The sequence below is a fragment of the Brassica napus genome, chromosome A1, assembly GCF_020379485.1.
Source record: "Brassica napus cultivar Da-Ae chromosome A1, Da-Ae, whole genome shotgun sequence".
Classification (NCBI taxonomy): Eukaryota; Viridiplantae; Streptophyta; class Magnoliopsida; order Brassicales; family Brassicaceae; genus Brassica; species Brassica napus.
In genome coordinates this window covers 889,136-906,745 of record NC_063434.1, presented here as the reverse complement: position 1 = coordinate 906,745, position 17,610 = coordinate 889,136, and the positions used below count along the sequence as shown (strand labels likewise).

Here is a 17,610-nt window from a genome sequence, read left to right as displayed (position 1 = left end):
AACCAAATCGCACAAGTTGGAATTCTGACCTAATTTCATATTCACATCCTAAGGCAAAAAAATATATAGAAAAGCCGAATTTTAACAGTACCAGGGCTAATAATTTATAATTTCTGTATCAATTACAGGAATATAGTTTGCTGGTAAAAAACAATTAGCACTTTTTGAAAAGGCCATTTCCAAGGAAGCTAGAGACCGTCCTTTTTAACTAATGCACCTGCACCATCCCCTTATATCACGGTTTTAGTTCTACATTACTCCTTTTTATATTCTCTAACCAATAACAACAATAAAATTAACATTATTTTATATCCAATATAAGCTCCTATCCTTCTTCCTCTCCATCCTTTTCCATCTACCTTTGAATCTTTTCATACGTCTATATAAACCTTTACTTCCTCCTCTGCTACTCCTTTTCTATCAATCACCAAAACACATTCATTGGCTTAAACCCTAAACCCCAAGCACCTGAGCTACCACAAACCAAAAATGAGACCCTTTGGCTTGGTCTTTACGGTCATGTTCTTGGTCTCAGCCTTTTCAGAATCAAGAACCGCGGACTGTAGAGTTCTCCTTGGTGGCTCATCAGAGGAAATTAGTCAATCTAAGAATCATGTTGTCGAAGATTTTCGAAGTAAAGAGTTGTTAGGGGTCGTGGTACGTGGTTATAAAAGGTTACGATTGCTCTCTTCAGCTGGAGAGAGGATGCACACAATGGCTTCTGGACCGAGCAGGAGAGGTGCTGGTCACTAAAAGACTATTTACTCACTTACATTATTTTCTTATACATCAGTATTTATTTAGCTCAGGTTATAGTAAAGGATTTTTCATTTGTTACAGATCATTATATTTATTCAGTCACCAATGTAAAGTCTAGAAGGGAGAAATTCATTTGATCATGATACAATAGTCGGTTTCCTTCTCAAAAACATCCATATATAGTACGTGCCAATAAATTATTTTTATTTTTGACTAGTAATAGTTTTGAGATCGACGTTATCGTGTAAATTCTACATGAATCGGTTATATATATTCAGGAGATGTTGGTCATTATGGTGCAATACAAATGAGTAATGACACAACTACATGATTATCTTATAAAGCTTTAACATGAAAGTACGATCATTTCATAAGGAAAACAATGATTATTTCATGTTTTACTACATAGTTAAAATTGCTCGCAATTCACGATTCAAATCTTGAATGCAAACAATTTTTCATTGTTCGAAGTGTTGGCCTTTGGGGTATTAAAAGGGACACTTTGTTTACTGTCCTGTGGGAGCCGGAAATGGGAAGCTTCACGCTTCATATACTATATAGGGCCCAATGTCGACCATTGTTAAATTGCCATCCAGCTCTTGAAATTCGTATTCCCTACAAAATCTGATAATTTACGAAATTACTTTGTAAAAAGATAATCGAATAAAAGAAAAATATATAAAAATATTTATTTTAATATATTGCTTTGGAAAAATTTGACAAAACATTAAAGTTCTGACATGTAATTATTATTTTTTGGAACATTAAACAAAAAGGCCCACGCAAAGGCCCATTATAATTTTTCTTTTAACACAACCAAACCAGTGAGTAAAATCTATTATCTCTATCTCTTTTCCAGTTGTAAACCAAAGCAAAAAGAGAGAGAAGGCGACGATGAGTACGATGAAGCCAAGCCGGAGCGACGAGATAGCCGACCCGGATCAACAGATCAAGAACACGAACCAGATCAGAGCTGGTTTCGATTCCTTGGCCCCTAAACGACCCACTAAGCCCACCCGGAGCGAGCCAGGCCCTTTCGGATGTTTCTCTACTCCCGAGCCAACCACTGACCATCCAGAGGCTGACAAGTTCCAAACTCTCCAGTCCCAAACTCATGTTCGGTTTTCTCTACCTCACTACTTTTTTTTTTTTGGGTAAAACTGCCTCACTACTTTTTGCTCTTCACGTAAACTTATCGTCATAATTGAGATCTTGTGGTTAAAAAAAATACAGGGTAATATTCTGCATGAAGGAGGTTCTGCTGCTGTTCAAGATGAGTTCCTGGAGACAGAGTATTACACGAGTCTCACCGCCATTGATAAGCAACATCACACGGTTCTTATTTTTATTTCTCTTTCTTTAAAATTACAGCTGAGAAAATTAACTTTGTAGTAAATGTGGTTATGTTTATGAAACTAGACCGGAAGTGGGTTTATAAATGTGGGGAAGGAAGACGGTGGTGAAGAAGCTGTGATAGCCGCCGCTGCAATCGGAGACGGAGGTGAAAAGGCTATTTACAGAAGCAACCCGGCGACGAACGAGTGGATTCCTGCGGTGGAGGAGGATCTTGGTTCAGAATCTTCGTCTAAACCGAACCGGAGCGAGAATTCTTGAATGGGATCGGATCTTTGAATGTGTGTGTACTTTATCTTCTTCCAGATGTGATGTTTCTTGATGTTATTGTAATAAGATATTATCGAAATAAATTAGTTAAATAAGTTTTTATTATTAAATCTGAAATAATAATTAATAGTGATAAGAGAAACTTTAAAGCTTTCAAAAAATATCTATGATAAGAACGAACTTTCTGTGGACTGTATTAGATGATTTTTCTCTTTCAGACGTCATGTCAACTTCTTCAACTACCACCAATATAATTGAATAGTAAATAAAATATCATCAACTGTATCTTAATGGTTGGTTGTTTTTGTAGTTGAATAATCTTATTACACAAAATAATAATAATCTTATTACAGATAAGTTATGATTTTTGTTTGGAACATTATGATTTTCATATCTTAAAATCTCAAGTTACATATTATTGGATCCTCAAGAGCAACTCGGAAGCCACCTCACGTGGTCTGCATGTGACAACCAATGGTTCAGCCTTGGGCATACTAAGGCCCGGACCTTCAGTCATATCAACCGGACCTCCTGAGCCACTCTCCCATTCAAAACACTGAATCATCGAACCCAACACCAACCCAACCACCCGGTTAGCCAAACCCAACCCGGGACAAACCCGTCTCCCTAAACCAAAGGGCATCATCTTACCATTGTACTGTCCAAGCTGATCTCTATCTTCAAATCTCTCCGGCTTAAACGAGGTCGGATCATCCCACACACTTGGATCTCTGTGTATTGCCCACAAATTAACCAACACGATAGTATCACGTGGAACATCGAACCCACCGATGACACAATCAGAAGAAGAGAAGTGAGGAACCATAAGTGGCGCGACAGGGCATAACCTAAGTGTCTCGGATACAACACAGTTCAAGTAGTTCATGTTCACCAAATCATCTTCTTTTAACAAACGACGATTACTTGATGACGATGGTACGATGTGAGTATCAATGTTTTGTCTCGTTGTCTCAAGCACTTGTGGATGGTTTAATAGATTCGACATTGCCCATTCCACGGTTAAGGCCGATGTATCTGTCCCTCCTATCACCATCATCTGATAATAGAATCCAACATTAAAAATGGGACCATTATTAAATAGTTTTTCACCTATTTTTGTTTGTTTTAAATGTATTTTGTCGTCGTTCCATTGGTTTCTTGTTCTTCAGCAGGGGTTGGAGATAACAATCAAGATTGGTGATCTAGTGTCAACATCAATAGGTTTCGTAATAGATTTTCATGTCTGATATTTCAATTATAATTTCATCATTTGGTTTGGAAGCCGTTGTTAAAGTATTTTGTTTTCATATTAATTGTGGTTTAACCGCGACATATATTAGGATATTCGGAAATTTCAAGAATGTGAAGAATATATTTTCATATAATTATTTGGGGAAGTAGCATTTGTGTATAAGTTAGATTTCGTATATTTTAATAGGGTCTAGAAATACATACCAGAATGAGACCTTTGATGGTAACATCATTGTAGTAATGAGGCTCCTTTTCTTGAGAATCAAGCAAATGAGCAATCATGGTGTTCGTAAACTCCAATCTTCCTTTGTTAGCTCTATGTTCATCCAAAAACCCTTGTAACAAACTATCCATCTTTTCTCCAACCTTCTTTGCTCTCTTGATGTAATCTTTATAGTCATACCACTGTAGAGCCGGCAAAAAATCGGCTGGATTGCCCGCCGAAGAGAGCTCTAGAATCTCCGCAACTAGCTCCTGGAACTCCAAGCTTATCTTCTCTTTTCCACCTTCATCTTCCTCGCAGAATCTCTTTCCAGTCATCATTCTCATTATAACGTTTAGGGTAAGACCCGTTAGTAACGTTCGCAACTCCACCTGAATAATAATATGGTCTTGTTACGGTTTGATATGGTTTGGTTATCTTTAACCGGATACAAAATCAAAACTGATCAAGTTTTCTTTTCTTGGTCTGAATATGTATAATAGGAAAGAAAACGTTCCGTCGTAGGTTCTCCAACTACTAAATCAGGATAATTTATTTCAACTAGATTTCTATTCGTGCAATCAAAAATTAACACCGACAGATTTAGAGCTGAATTCAGCAATGACTGCATTTTGTAATTCAACTATAACATATTGTTTTTATTAATATTTTATCAATACAGAATTTAACTACAAAAATGCTTCTATGTCAACATTTTACTATTTGAAACTGTCAATAATTTATAAGAAAATAATAAACTGTAAACTGTAAAGTAGTAGTTATAGCTAAAAACGACGTGAAAATATATGATAAAATGTTTTTTTTTTAACTTAATGTATGATAATATGTTATATATGATATATTTATTAAGTTTTAACATATTATCATATAATATGTTAAAACTTAATAAATGGATTTTATTCGTTTTTCGTATTATGGAAGTATATAATATAATACAAATTTTTGCGAACCAATCAATATGATTGATTATCTATGAGTTTGATATTCATCAAGATGAGATATTTGGACCTACTTTAGCTGGACGTTGGACGGATAAACCGTAAAGCTTTTGTAGAAGCCTCTTGACTTCGTCTTGTCGGATTTCTGCTGAGCCGTTGAGTCGATGCGTTGAAAAGACTTCCAAGGCGGTGATACGGCGGAGGTTTCGCCAGTGGTCCCCGTAAGGAGCCGTAACCATGGAAGTGTAGTCATAAGCCACGTACTTGCCCATGGTGAAATGAGGCCGGTTCGCTAAAACTATATCGTTTTTCGTTAAAAAACATTCTTCGGCTGCGGCTGGAGACGACACGATAACGGCGAGGCGAGAGCCTAGGCGGAGAGAGAATACGGGGCCGAGGGAGTGCGAGAGACGGAGGAGAGTGCGGTGAAGCAACGGCTGTTTGAGGAGGTGAAGGTGACCAATAATCGGAAAACAGACACGTGGCGACGGCGGAAGGTTTTTGTTGGAACGGTAGAGTCGGAGTAACAACTTGGTGATGAGAATAGTAATTAGAATGATGGGAATAAGTAAACTATAATCCATGACTTTTCTCGTCTTCTTCTTTTTCTTTTTTTTCTTTCTCTAGCTTTGTGTCTATTCCATCATTATATACCCATTTTTCAACCCTACTTGCAAGTAAAGTAACAAAAGTAATACTCCAAGTTGTTAATTAATTACCGTTTATCTGCACATGCACTGGCTACATTAGAGTTATTTACCAAATAAAAACCTTATTAAACAATCTTTTGACAAATAGAAATCGATCGATTTGACATCAAGAGTGTCAAGGTTGATGGCTCGAGGGATTTTCTAACAAAGAATGACCGGAAATTAACAAAAAAAAAGATCAAGGATATTTTAATGGTGTTTTGAGAAATATTATTTTATGATACCATTTCTCAAAATATTAATAAGAAAAAATGTTTTAAATATAATTTATATAATTAGTTTATTAAATTAACTAAATTATCATTTTATAAATTGAGTTACACACGTTAAAAACTATTTCTATCCACAGATACCTTATAAACAAAAATAAACAATTCTATAATTTCCTTAAAAAGTCCTTATAAACATTCTCTATTATTTGATCAAACGAGCGTTTATAAATGTATATTTTTATAAATGATCTTACAAGTATGTAAAAATACATGCAAAGAAGAAATATTATTAGTTTTGAAAGCATACAGCACTAATAATAAATCTTTATATAGTATAGATATTGGAGACGACGCAATCTATCTATTATCGTAATCTGATAATGATATGCTAATTTTTCTATTTATTATGATGATCTGATAATACTGAGCAAACGTCAAAAATTAAATCCAGATAATGACGACCTTAACCACGTCTCTTTCATCTTATCAATCCAGAAAATTATGTTGTAAAGTTCTCTCTAAATTCGAAATTCTTAAAATTCTATTATTTTCTTCGTGTGGATATCGTGACATCCAAACTGCTAGACAAACGCTATCATGCTTATACAATATACGTTTTTAATATGTTTACCAAAAAAAAAAAATATATACGTTTTTAATATATGGGAAGAGTGGAAGACCTAGGCGACTTTCATAATTTATTATATTATACGTTTTTTTATTATCTTTCCACGATCGTGACCTTGTTTTTATGGAAGTGAAACAACCCATCATTATGAGGGAAGGAATTCTATATCAGACTTTAACATATTTAAGAGGTGCAACTGTGCAAGTCTTTCACCAACAAAATATGAAATGCAAGTCAATCTAACGACTGTTATTTAATTGTGAATTAAAAGTCATATATATTTTTCGATAAAGTTACAATTTGTTTTCTGTAAATAAAAAGAATTAAAAGTCCCTAATTCTTAATAATAAATACGTGTTAGCTAAACATAATCGTTGTATATGCATAACTTATGAACATATGCAAATAATGAATTATTATCTAAGCCTGTTTTAGCTTAGCAAGTCGACAAAGTTTTTTTTTTTTGTGTAAACTCTAATTTTCGTTCATAAACTTAAATTGGGTTCAAAGCTGAAAGGTCTGCTTTGCAATAGCATGAGCCCTAACATTGTTTTCTCCGATAAATATTGGATTTTGTATTTTTGTTATGAAAAATCACTAGGGAAAGTTGTAAATGAGATTTGACTAAAAAATTTGGTTTCGCAACTTACTTCACGGAAAAATTGTATTCTAGTAAATTCTAAAGTAACGACGCAATCACATTTAAGTATATACAAAAAACAAGAAACTAAGAACCTAACTAAGTTTCTCAGCATCAGATTTCATATCATATTATATTAAACTATTACCACATTGCAATATTAACAACATAAATACATTACATACCATAGAAACATTTGAGAACTCTAATTCACAAGAAGAAGTTTTCCGGGAATTACACGGGCTTTGCACATGGCTCGCAATGGAACCTCTTTAGGCATCGTGACTCCTTTCCCTTCCTCCCTTCATATCTATTTGTTCGACACCAATACCCATTCGAAAATTGTACCAACGACACAAGAGCCAAACCCGCTAACTGATGAGAAAGCCCAGCTCCAGTACAAGCCTATCTTCCCATTGACTAGCACAGCTATATAATATAGTCTCAAACTAATGTGTGACTGGGATTCGGTAATTTTTGTAACATTTATAATTATATCTGTGATAGCTTGAGATTGACTACGTTATATTGATACGTCGATATTAATAAGATTTTAAAAGTTCAGCAAAATGTTAACATATAAATTAAAATGGTCACTTAAACAAATATTTTTTGATATATAAAAATAGAAAATAACGGCAAATCTTTTGAAGACAAACATTATATCAGTTTACCAACAATGGGACGTGATTTGCACATGGTTCGCAACGGCACTAGCTTAGGCAACGTTACTCCTTTGTCTTCGGTCATGTCCACAAGTTCCTCACCAACCCTTTCCCACTCGAAGCATTGAACCAAAGTTGCAAGAACCAAGCTCACTAACCGTTGAGCAAGTCCAGCTCCAGGACAAGCTCTTCGTCCCATCCCAAATGGCAATAGCTTCTCAGCCTCTCCTTCTTTTTCAAATCTCTCCGGCTTGAATAGCTCCGGATCTTCCCATAACATTGGATCTCTATGCATAGCCCACACGTTAGTCAACACCATCGTACCACGTGGGACATCGTATCCCGCCACTTTACAATCATCAGAGGACACGTGAGGTAGTAGTAGCGGAACCGCAGGATACAAACGTAGTGTTTCCGACACAATGTTTTGGAGATAAGGGAGATTGGCTATGTCCGGTTCGTCTACTAACCGGCCAAAACCGATCTTGTCATCTATTTCAGCTCTCGCTTTTTTTAGTACTTCTGGATGGTTCAATAAATTTGACAAGGCCCATTCGAGTGTCACCGCTGAGGTATCTGTCCCTCCAATTGTCAGAGTCTGCGCATATTGGTTATTAATAAACTCTATTGTATTTATATAATAACTACTTATCGATAAGTACTTACGAGTATGAGTCCTTTGATGATGTCATCCGTATAGTAATCCGGTTGTGTTTCTTGGAGAGAAAGCAAGCGGTCGATCATAGTTTCACCTTTTTCTTTATCTGCACGTTTCTCGTCGACAATTCTTTGTAAAAACGCATCAAACCGATTCCCCAAGTTCTTTATTCGCTTTTCATAATTGGTGAACCAACGAACAATCGAAAGATAATCAGCTGGGTTACCAGCACCGGCGCTGGTCACCACCTCGGACACAAGTTGCCTCACGAACTTAGCTTCATCGTTTTCTTCACCGTAGTATCGCTTCCCGGCCGCCATTCTGATGATGTTGTTGGATGCCAAATTGGCTAATAGTGATTTCATCTCCACCTCCACAAAACCCTGGGAGTACCAATATAAACAAGAGTAAACGATACTAGGAAACTAACAAGTATACTTAATTATTCTGTTTTGTTTGCGTTAACATGTTTAAAAAAAGATTAACAAAAATATGGTTGTGTTTATTTTGGACTGAAACCAAATATTTAACCAACTGAATACGATCAGACCTAAATACAAATTATTATATATGTTGGATTCAAGTTTGAGTTATGTTCCTTTTTTGTCGGCAAGTTTTATGCTCGCTGGCATATATATATATTTATTTATGAGGTGTATTTAATTTAAAATTTGAAGAGATTTTATTTTTAGTGAGCTTTTAGATGATTTAAAAGAGATTAAAATAATTTTTGTTAAACCATTTTAGAATATCATCTAAAATCATGAGATTTGAGTTTTATTTTTTTTTTTAACAAAGAAACCCCACCCAAACATTCTAAAATCACTTTAAAACTTTAAAATCCACAACTTAAAATATTTTCAATAACATTAGATTTTAATGTACTTTATAAAATATCAAGTTCAAAAATACTAGATTTTAAATAAATTTTTAAAATTTATGTTTGAATAAAAGTGATTTGTCATTTTATACAAATCACCTAAAATTCTCAATTGAATACATCTCCATTAGTCATAGTGTGAGTTTGGCTCTTCTTTAGAAGTATGATAAGTTAACACACTTACCAATCTTTCACCAAATACTTTCGATTTTTTTCTAATAAGAGTCAAACTTCATTTACTTATTTGGTTTGGCGAGAGAGAGTCACCACATTGCGGTTGCACGATCCTAACATAAGCCGAGTACAAAATAAATTCGGCCAAAATCATTTGATCAATGTAAACATGTTTAAAACATGTATTTTGAGCCTAAAAGGCTTTTAATTTGTTTTCTGGTTTCAGCTGAAACAACTAAACTTTTAATAACTGAAAATATTCAGGATAACGTAAAACTAAAAAAATTTACATACCTCTAACTATATAGCATAGTTTTTAAAAATATTTCATCATGCGAAAAGCACGGATCACTATCTAATATAATAATAGTATAAAGGGTGGTGGGATTATATATATACACACCAGCCTTGGGAAAAACTTACTTTCTCACTAAACTAAGCACATCGATTATGTAAATGATTCTCGAGTTAGTGGGAATAATAGACTACAAAACAATTTTTAATGAATTTCTTTTATTAAAGTATTAATCTAGTAAACAAATCGAAGAGAACATGAAAAAGAATGTGTATTTTTGGAACTTTTTTGAATTACATAATTTAAGTTTATTAAAAATATTTATACTATTTAAATGGTTGACACACTTTTTTGATTATCTGTTTCTTATTTATAGCAAAAATTTGTAGAAGAAAAAAATGTAGTTAGTAAAGGATAAAATCAAAACAATGTAAAGAAAAATGTCATGAGAAGAGCGTACGTGTAAGGAGTCTCGAGAAAGACGTGAGATGAGGCGTTGGATCTCGTCCTTACGGATATATAAAAACGCATTAAGTCTCTGAGTCGAGAAAAGCTCTACGGCCGCTATGCGTCGGAGATTCCTCCAGTGGTCGCCGTAAGATGCCGCGATTAAATGGGTGGCGTTGTAGCCGACATATTTGCTCACGATGAACTTGGGACGATTTGCAAGAACGACGTCGTTACCAGTGAAACACTCTTCAGCCATGGAACGTGAGGAGATGACATAAACAAGGCGGTTTCCAAGCCGTAGCTGGAAGATTGGAGCATTTCCTATGGATTTAGAGAGCGAACGGAATGAGCGGTGGAGCGGTGGCTTGAGAAGGTGGAGGTGGCCTATTAACGGCAAAGAGATCGCCGGAGACGGAGGCAGGTTAAGTTTTCGTTTGGATCTTGTGAGCAAGATTTTGGTGGAGATAAAAAGAAAGAGAGAAGAGAGGATAAGGATTAGTGCAAAGTCCATTTTTCGTTCTTCTTTCTCTTTTTTTTTCTAAGTCTTTCTTTAGTCTTTGACACTTTGTTGTTAAATGTGACCTAGTTCTCCGTTCGCGTCAGGCAACGAAAACCATATAATATGTGATTATATTCTCTTTCTTTCTTTTTCCGGTTCAATAGAGCTCTAACGGAACAGGAAGAAGTTACTCAGATAATTGATACAGCTTGGAACGCTAGGCCACTAGATAATGTGATAGCAAAGTTGAATGCTTGTAGAAGAAGTATCATTCAGTGGGCAAAGGAGAAACAGGAACAGAGTACTGCTATCATCAAACGCAACCAACAAGCGCTGGAAGAGGCCTTATCAAGTGCAACTCCTGATACCATTCTCATCGGAACCATAAACGAAGAGCTACGACGGGCTTACCTGGCTGAAGAACAATTCTGGCAGCAACGTAGTCGTATCCAGTGGCTCAAGCAGGGAGACAGGAACACTGGCTTCTTCCACGCAGCGACAAGAACCAGAAGGATTATCAACTCCATTCCAGTACTAGAAGATGATCAGGGCGGTGCAGTTTATGAGGAGTGTGATATTGCTAGAGTAATTGCTAACTACTTCACCCGCATTTTCACAGCAAATGGCAACACCTCCTTTGCTCAAATTCAAGGACTACTTTCACATAAAGTTACTCCTGAGATGAACGCAACTTTGACTGCAATTCCGAGTGATTCGGAAATTCTAGAGGCTGTGAAATCCATTAATGGGAACAAGGCCCCGGGACCAGATGGTTTCTCGGCGACCTTCTACCAATCATATTGGCATATTGTGAGTGAGGATGTGATAAGGGATGTGCGGGAGTTCTTCACCTCAAATCACCTACACCCGCAGCAGAATGAGACTCACATTAGGCTTATTCCGAAGGTGACAGGAGCTCGTTCAGTCGCTGAGTATAGACCATTAGCGTTGTGCAATACACACTATAAGATCATCGCAAAGATACTCACCAGAAGACTCAAGCCACTACTGCCAATGCTTATATCCAACACTCAATCAGCATTCGTGGCGGGACGTGCAATCACAGATAACGTCCTCATCACGCACGAGACACTACATTTCTTGCGAACCTCAGAGGCAAAGAAGAGATGCTCCATGGCTGTGAAAACAGACATGAGCAAGGCATATGATAGGATCGAGTGGAGTTTTGTGAAAGAAGTACTTACTATGCTCGGGTTCGACACTGTGTGGATATCATGGATTATGATATGTATAGAGACAGTGTCTTATACATTTCTCATAAACGGAGCCCCACAGGGTTTTGTCAAACCATCTCGCGGGCTACGCCAAGGGGATCCTCTATCACCGTATATCTTCATTCTTTGCACTGAAGTACTCTCAGCACTATGGAGTAGAGGACAAGAGGATGGGTCGCTCCCAGGAGTTCGAGTTGCACGCGGTTGCCCACCAATTAACCACCTCCTTTTTGCTGACGATACCATGTTTTTCTGCAAATCAAAACCGTCGTGTATTTTGGCATTGATGAAGATCCTATCTATCTATGAAGAGGCGTCGGGTCAGAAGATAAATCCACACAAATCAGCCATTACTTTTTCCGCGAAAACACCGGTGGCTGTACGAGACCGAGTGAAACAAACGATGGAGATTTATTTGGAGGGAGGAATTGGCAAATATCTCGGCTTGCCTGAACAGTTTGGACGACGGAAAAGGGATATTTTTGCTTCTATCCTCGATAGGATTAGGCAAAAAGCCCACAGCTGGACGGCCAGGTTCCTCTCCGGAGCCGGTAAACAAGTTATGCTCAAGTCAGTGCTAGCAGTGATGCCATGCTATGCTATGTCTTGCTTCAAACTTCCTATCTCCTTATGTAAGCAAATCCAATCGATTCTCACTCGCTTCTGGTGGGATGTAAATCCAGATAAGAAAAAGATGTGTTGGATAGCTTGGGATTCTATGGCACAACCGAAATATGCGGGAGGTCTTGGATTCAGAGATATTGAAACTTTCAATGATTCTTTGCTTGCAAAGATAGGATGGCGATTAATAAAGGACCCGCAATCACTCCTGGCCCAAGTACTGTTGGGAAAGTACTCCCGGAATCAGTCGTTCATGAACTGCCCAGTTCCAATCACAGCATCCCATGGATGGAAAAGCATTCTTGCTGGCAGAGAAATTCTGAGGAAGGGACTAAGCTGGGTGGTGGGAGATCGAGAGTCAATCAGGGCCTGGAGCGACCCATGGCTCTCCTTTGATGCTCCTCTCCAACCAATGGGACCGCCATCTCAGGCAGACCAAGCTCTAAAGGTTAAAGACCTCCTCTGCCCTCTCACTAATAAATGGAATGTGGAGAAAATTAGAAGCATCTTCCCTCAGTATGAGGACTCTATTTTGCGTATAAAGACCAGCTCAACACCAGTGCAGGATACTATGGTCTGGTTGAAAGAAAAGTCTGGAGTATACTCCACAAAAACGGGATATGGCTTGGCCATGACGTCAACCAAGACAATGGAGGAATTGAATGATCCCGTGCACTGGCTGCGAGATATTTGGAACGTTAAGACAAGTCCAAAACTAAAAGATTTTCTATGGCGGGTTATCAGGAAAGCTATACCAGTCAGCTCCAATTTAGAAAGAAGAGGAGTCCCAAGTTTTAACTGCAAAAAGTGTGGAGCACATGAAGAGGACTTACACGTCTTCCTCACCTGTCCACTAGCGGAGGAAGTCTGGAACCTAAGCCCGATCGCTCGCAGACCTGTGAGTTCCACACCATCAATGGCAGAACTGCTTAAACAAGGTAATACTTATACTCCTCTGCCACCAACGGGACTATCTGCACCGCTATGGCCTTGGATTATTTGGAACCTGTGGAAGTCTCGAAACAAATTGGTGTTTGAAAATAAAACCTACACAGCACAAGAGATAGTTCTTAAGAGTATAACTGATGCAAAAGAGTGGAGTGAAGCGCAAGCAAGCCAGAAGGACACATCTCAGCACACCTCTACTCACACTGGCTCCCTATCTCGGTCCAGCTACCCCCCTCCCACAAACCTGACAGGTATGCTTGTATGCAATGTTGATGCAGCGTGGAACTCAGTATCCGGAAATTGTGGCATAGGTGGGGTTTTCTCAGGCTATAATGCTTCGAACCTTCCAACGCTTTCGGAAGCTCATAGCCATGTATCTTCAGCTTTAATGGCGGAAGCCTTAGCTATCCATCGGGCAGTCGCCCTTGCGGTTTATTCAAACGTCTGATCCCTGGCAGTTCTCTCCGACTCTCTCTCTCTGGTTAAGCTCTTGAAGAGGGGAGGGACTCAACCTGAACTGTTCGGTATCATGTTTGATATCTATCACTTTATGTCTTTCTTTGATGCAATTTCCTTCAGTTTCATATCTAGGAACTTTAATTCAGATGCTGATTTGGTGGCAAAATCAGCTCTGTCTATGTCTGTAATGAACTCCATTCATGGAGTGTAAACCCTTTTAGTAATGCAAGTCTGTTCGTTCAAAAAAAAAAATTCTCTTTCTTTCTTTTTATGTAATCGAGATTCATTGCCGGTGACGTGCTAGAGACTTGTTGGTTTTCTCACTATTGTAATTTGTAAATGTTGTGTTTGCAGGTGATAGTACTTTTGGTATTTTTTAATAAAAAACGTGATCAACTGTTTCATACCACACACATAAAATCAAGAGGTTATTTGTGAAATAACAGAAAAAAAACTAAAATTAACTTTTTAAAAAGAGAGTAGAGAGAGATAGGAAGAGAAAATGAAATTTTAGTCATTTTGTGAATTTTATTTTTTTCTTAGTCACTAGATGCAATTTTCCTAAATCAAACCTGAGTTTTGTCGGTGCATACAGAAATAATCATCTTACACTTAATATACATGTATTACTAATTCAAAGACTATCTGTTATTGTTTATATTCTTAAAATGTTTAAAATAAATATTAAATTATTTATATATGAAAATATATCATCAGAATATATATACAAATTATTGCGTTAAAATAAAAACTCTCATGTATAATAAATATTTTAAAAGTTTTTATACACAACATTCATTATTAATAAATACTTTGAAAATAATTTCAATTCGTCTTTTTGATTTTACAAAATTAACTTTTAACTTGATTAATATTTAATTATGCATGTTTTTGTTTCTATTATTATTTTTTGAATAAAAACACAATATATATAGAAATCATCTTACTATTTTAAAATATACTTTTCTTTATGGCTAATTTTTATATTATATTAATTTTTGTTCAATTATCTAACCTAATAAACTTGAAATTTGTTTTTAATTTTTGGCTACTTTTATTATATTAATTTATAATAAATAATCAATAACCTAATCTAATAAATAAATCTAGTTATCTATTAAGGAGAGTCAGTATTGATTTTAACCGATTTAATTTTTAATGTGAGAGATTAGAGCCAAAAAATCACTTTGCAAGTCATATAAAATATAAATTTATCATGTAGACTTTGGCTGTAACTGGAAATTTAATTTAGGAATGTATGGAATAAATGGAATTGGAATCAGTGGAATAACATGGAATGGAATAGTGATAATTTTTGAAATTAAAGGAATGATATATGTATTTGTTTTTTAATTATATTAAAATTATTTCATTCTATTCATTCTTTTCATTCCTCTTTTTTTTATCATGAATGATTTTTAACTTGATTCTTTTTTTTTCTTATTCATCCCACAAAAATACGTGGAATCAAAATTTTTGTTTTTTCCACTTAACTGGTAATTTTTTTTAGAATATCCATGAATGACTAATTTCACATAATTCATTCATAAAAAAAGCATTCCAGATATAAAGTATTAATTGCATAAATTCACAACAACAATAAAGTTTATGAACGATTTTTTTTTTCAAAAAAAAAAATTAGGGATGATATGTCCATCAAACATATACTACTTTAAAAAAGGTAAAGTCAAGCGGACTCGTGGAGGATTTTACCAACCAAGGTCGTACGTGCTGTACACATGGCTACCAGAGGTCTAGCTTTAGGCATTGTGGCACCTCCAGCTTCAGTCATATCCACCTCTTCTTCTCCAATCCTCTCCCATTCAAAACATTGAATTAATGACGCCAGAGTCAAGCTCACCAGCCGTTGCGCTAGTCCTGATCCAGGACACGCCCTTCTTCCTAACCCGAACGTCATTAGCTTATGAGCCTCCCCTTCTTTCTCGAACCTCTCTGGCTTGAAAGTCTCGGGATCATCCCATAGCTGAGGATCTCTGTGCATAGCCCACAGATTCACCAATAATGTTGTGCCTTGTGGCATATCATACCCTCCTACTTTACAGTCTTCCGATGCGACGTGAGGCACCATCAAAGGTCCCGCAGGGTATAGACGTAATGTTTCAGACACAATGTTCTGAAGACAGGGAAGGTTTGAGATGTCTGATTCCTCCACAAGCCTGTCTAAACCAATTTTACAATCGATTTCTTCTCTCGCCTTTCTTAATTTCTCTGGATGGTTTAATAAGCTCGACAATGCCCATTCCAATGTTACCGCTGATGTATCAGTCCCCGCCAGTATCAAAGACTACACGTTACACTCGCGGTTACTTACAAGCATTCAGTATGACATACCCAACTTTTATTTTATTTTATTTTTATTTTTCTGTAATAACATAAACAAATTAAATGACGTTCTATAACTTACGAGTATGGTTCCTTTGATGGTACGGTCCGTGTAGTACCCAGGTTGTGTTTCTTGCAGAGAAAGCAAGTGATCGATCATGGTGTTCCCTTTCTCCTTCGCTGCTCGCCTTTCATCAACCAATCCTTGCAAGAACTCATCAAACCTACCACCGAGCTCTTTAACCCGTTTCTCGAAACCCGTGACCCAACGCAGTATAGGTACATAGTCAGCCGCATTTCCCGCACCAAAAATACTCATCAGGTCCGCGATAAGCTGCCGTACGAGTTTAGCCTCAGAGTTTTCCTCTGAAACATCTCCGTAGTAACGTTTTCCGGCTACCATACGGATGATGTTGTTGAATGTTAAGTCAGAGAACATTGAGTTGATCTCCACCTTGGCAAACTCCTACAAATAATATATATCTACTATTAAACCAATGACACAATTCACATGACTTCACTCAGGTTTTGACTGTTTCTACGTAATCACGAATTTACATTTCAGCTTACTTACAGTAGGAAAAAAAACTAAAACATTAAAAAATTAACATTTTCAAATGTAAAATATTTAGGTATCTCGAAAAATCTTTCTTTAATTACAAAATAATATTGCTCAACTTATTAACAAAAAGAATATTCCACAGATTTATATCCAAAGTTAGCGATACACATTTCCAGAAATAGAATGTTGCCAATATCTACCTTAATTTAATAATTTAAGATTTTCAGGTTAATTCACACTATACAGAATCTGAATGAGTTGTAACCACACTTACGTATGAAGAGTTCCGTGAGAGACGAACTATAAGCCGCCGGACCTCGTCCTGGCGTATAGACAGAAACTTATTAAGCCGGTGAGCCGAGAATATCTCCACGGCGCCTATGCGGCGGAGGTTTCTCCAGTGTTCCCCATACGGAGCTGTGACCATGGTTGTGTGGTCGTATGAGACGTATTTGGAAGCGATTGTGTTTGGTCGGTTCGCGAGTACCACGTCGTTCTTCGTGAAACATTCCTCTGCGATTGAGTGTGAAGAGACAACGAACACTAGTCGGCTGCCGAGACGGAGTGAGAAGATGGGGGCACCGCCTAGAGATTGAGAGATGGAATAGAAAACGCGGTGGAGCGGTGGCTTGAGTAAGCGGAGGTGGCCGATGACTGGAAGCGCGAAAGGTGGACTCGGAGGAAGTTTCGGCTTTCGCTTCTTGGTTCTGTTTGTTACAATGAAGAAGATGAGAGTAAGAACGACGAAGATTAGTGTGAACGTTAGTGTTTGAGCTTCTTCCATGTGTTTGGATGATGCTTCTTGTTTCCACCTAGGACTTGGGATTATTAATGAGG

The 17,610-nt window shown here is 37.0% G+C and overlaps 5 protein-coding genes across 5 annotated transcripts; 2 read left to right on the top strand and 3 right to left on the bottom strand.

The window, feature by feature from the left end:
• The first annotated feature begins 187 nt into the window (after positions 1 to 187).
• LOC111214989 lies at positions 188 to 975 on the top strand. The gene has a single exon (XM_022717938.2). It carries the CDS (start codon positions 490 to 492, stop codon positions 751 to 753), a length of 264 nt encoding a protein of 87 aa, XP_022573659.1. The 5' UTR covers positions 188 to 489; the 3' UTR covers positions 754 to 975.
• A 376-nt stretch (positions 976 to 1,351) lies between these two features.
• On the top strand, positions 1,352 to 2,492 carry LOC106426869. Its single transcript, XM_013867599.3, has 3 exons — positions 1,352 to 1,875; positions 1,993 to 2,094; positions 2,179 to 2,492. Exons 1-3 carry the CDS (start codon positions 1,654 to 1,656, stop codon positions 2,371 to 2,373), a joined length of 519 nt encoding a protein of 172 aa, XP_013723053.2. The 5' UTR covers positions 1,352 to 1,653; the 3' UTR covers positions 2,374 to 2,492.
• A 191-nt stretch (positions 2,493 to 2,683) lies between these two features.
• On the bottom strand, positions 2,684 to 5,520 carry LOC106439706 (cytochrome P450 81Q32). Its single transcript, XM_013881239.3, has 3 exons — positions 4,869 to 5,520; positions 3,838 to 4,227; positions 2,684 to 3,439 (listed from the first exon to the last, which is right to left on the bottom strand). The coding sequence occupies exons 1-3, from the start codon at positions 5,376 to 5,378 to the stop codon at positions 2,798 to 2,800; spliced, it is 1,542 nt and encodes a 513-aa protein (XP_013736693.2). The 5' UTR covers positions 5,379 to 5,520; the 3' UTR covers positions 2,684 to 2,797.
• Positions 5,521 to 6,927: 1,407 nt separating this feature from the next.
• Positions 6,928 to 10,746, bottom strand: LOC106369737 (cytochrome P450 81D11-like). The gene is made up of 3 exons (XM_013809856.3): positions 10,117 to 10,746; positions 8,316 to 8,690; positions 6,928 to 8,247 (listed from the first exon to the last, which is right to left on the bottom strand). Exons 1-3 carry the CDS (start codon positions 10,615 to 10,617, stop codon positions 7,645 to 7,647), a joined length of 1,479 nt encoding a protein of 492 aa, XP_013665310.2. The 5' UTR covers positions 10,618 to 10,746; the 3' UTR covers positions 6,928 to 7,644.
• A 4,687-nt stretch (positions 10,747 to 15,433) lies between these two features.
• LOC111214705 (cytochrome P450 81D11-like) lies at positions 15,434 to 17,610 on the bottom strand. Its single transcript, XM_022717727.2, has 3 exons — positions 17,048 to 17,610; positions 16,294 to 16,677; positions 15,434 to 16,173 (listed from the first exon to the last, which is right to left on the bottom strand). Exons 1-3 carry the CDS (start codon positions 17,555 to 17,557, stop codon positions 15,556 to 15,558), a joined length of 1,512 nt encoding a protein of 503 aa, XP_022573448.1. The 5' UTR covers positions 17,558 to 17,610; the 3' UTR covers positions 15,434 to 15,555.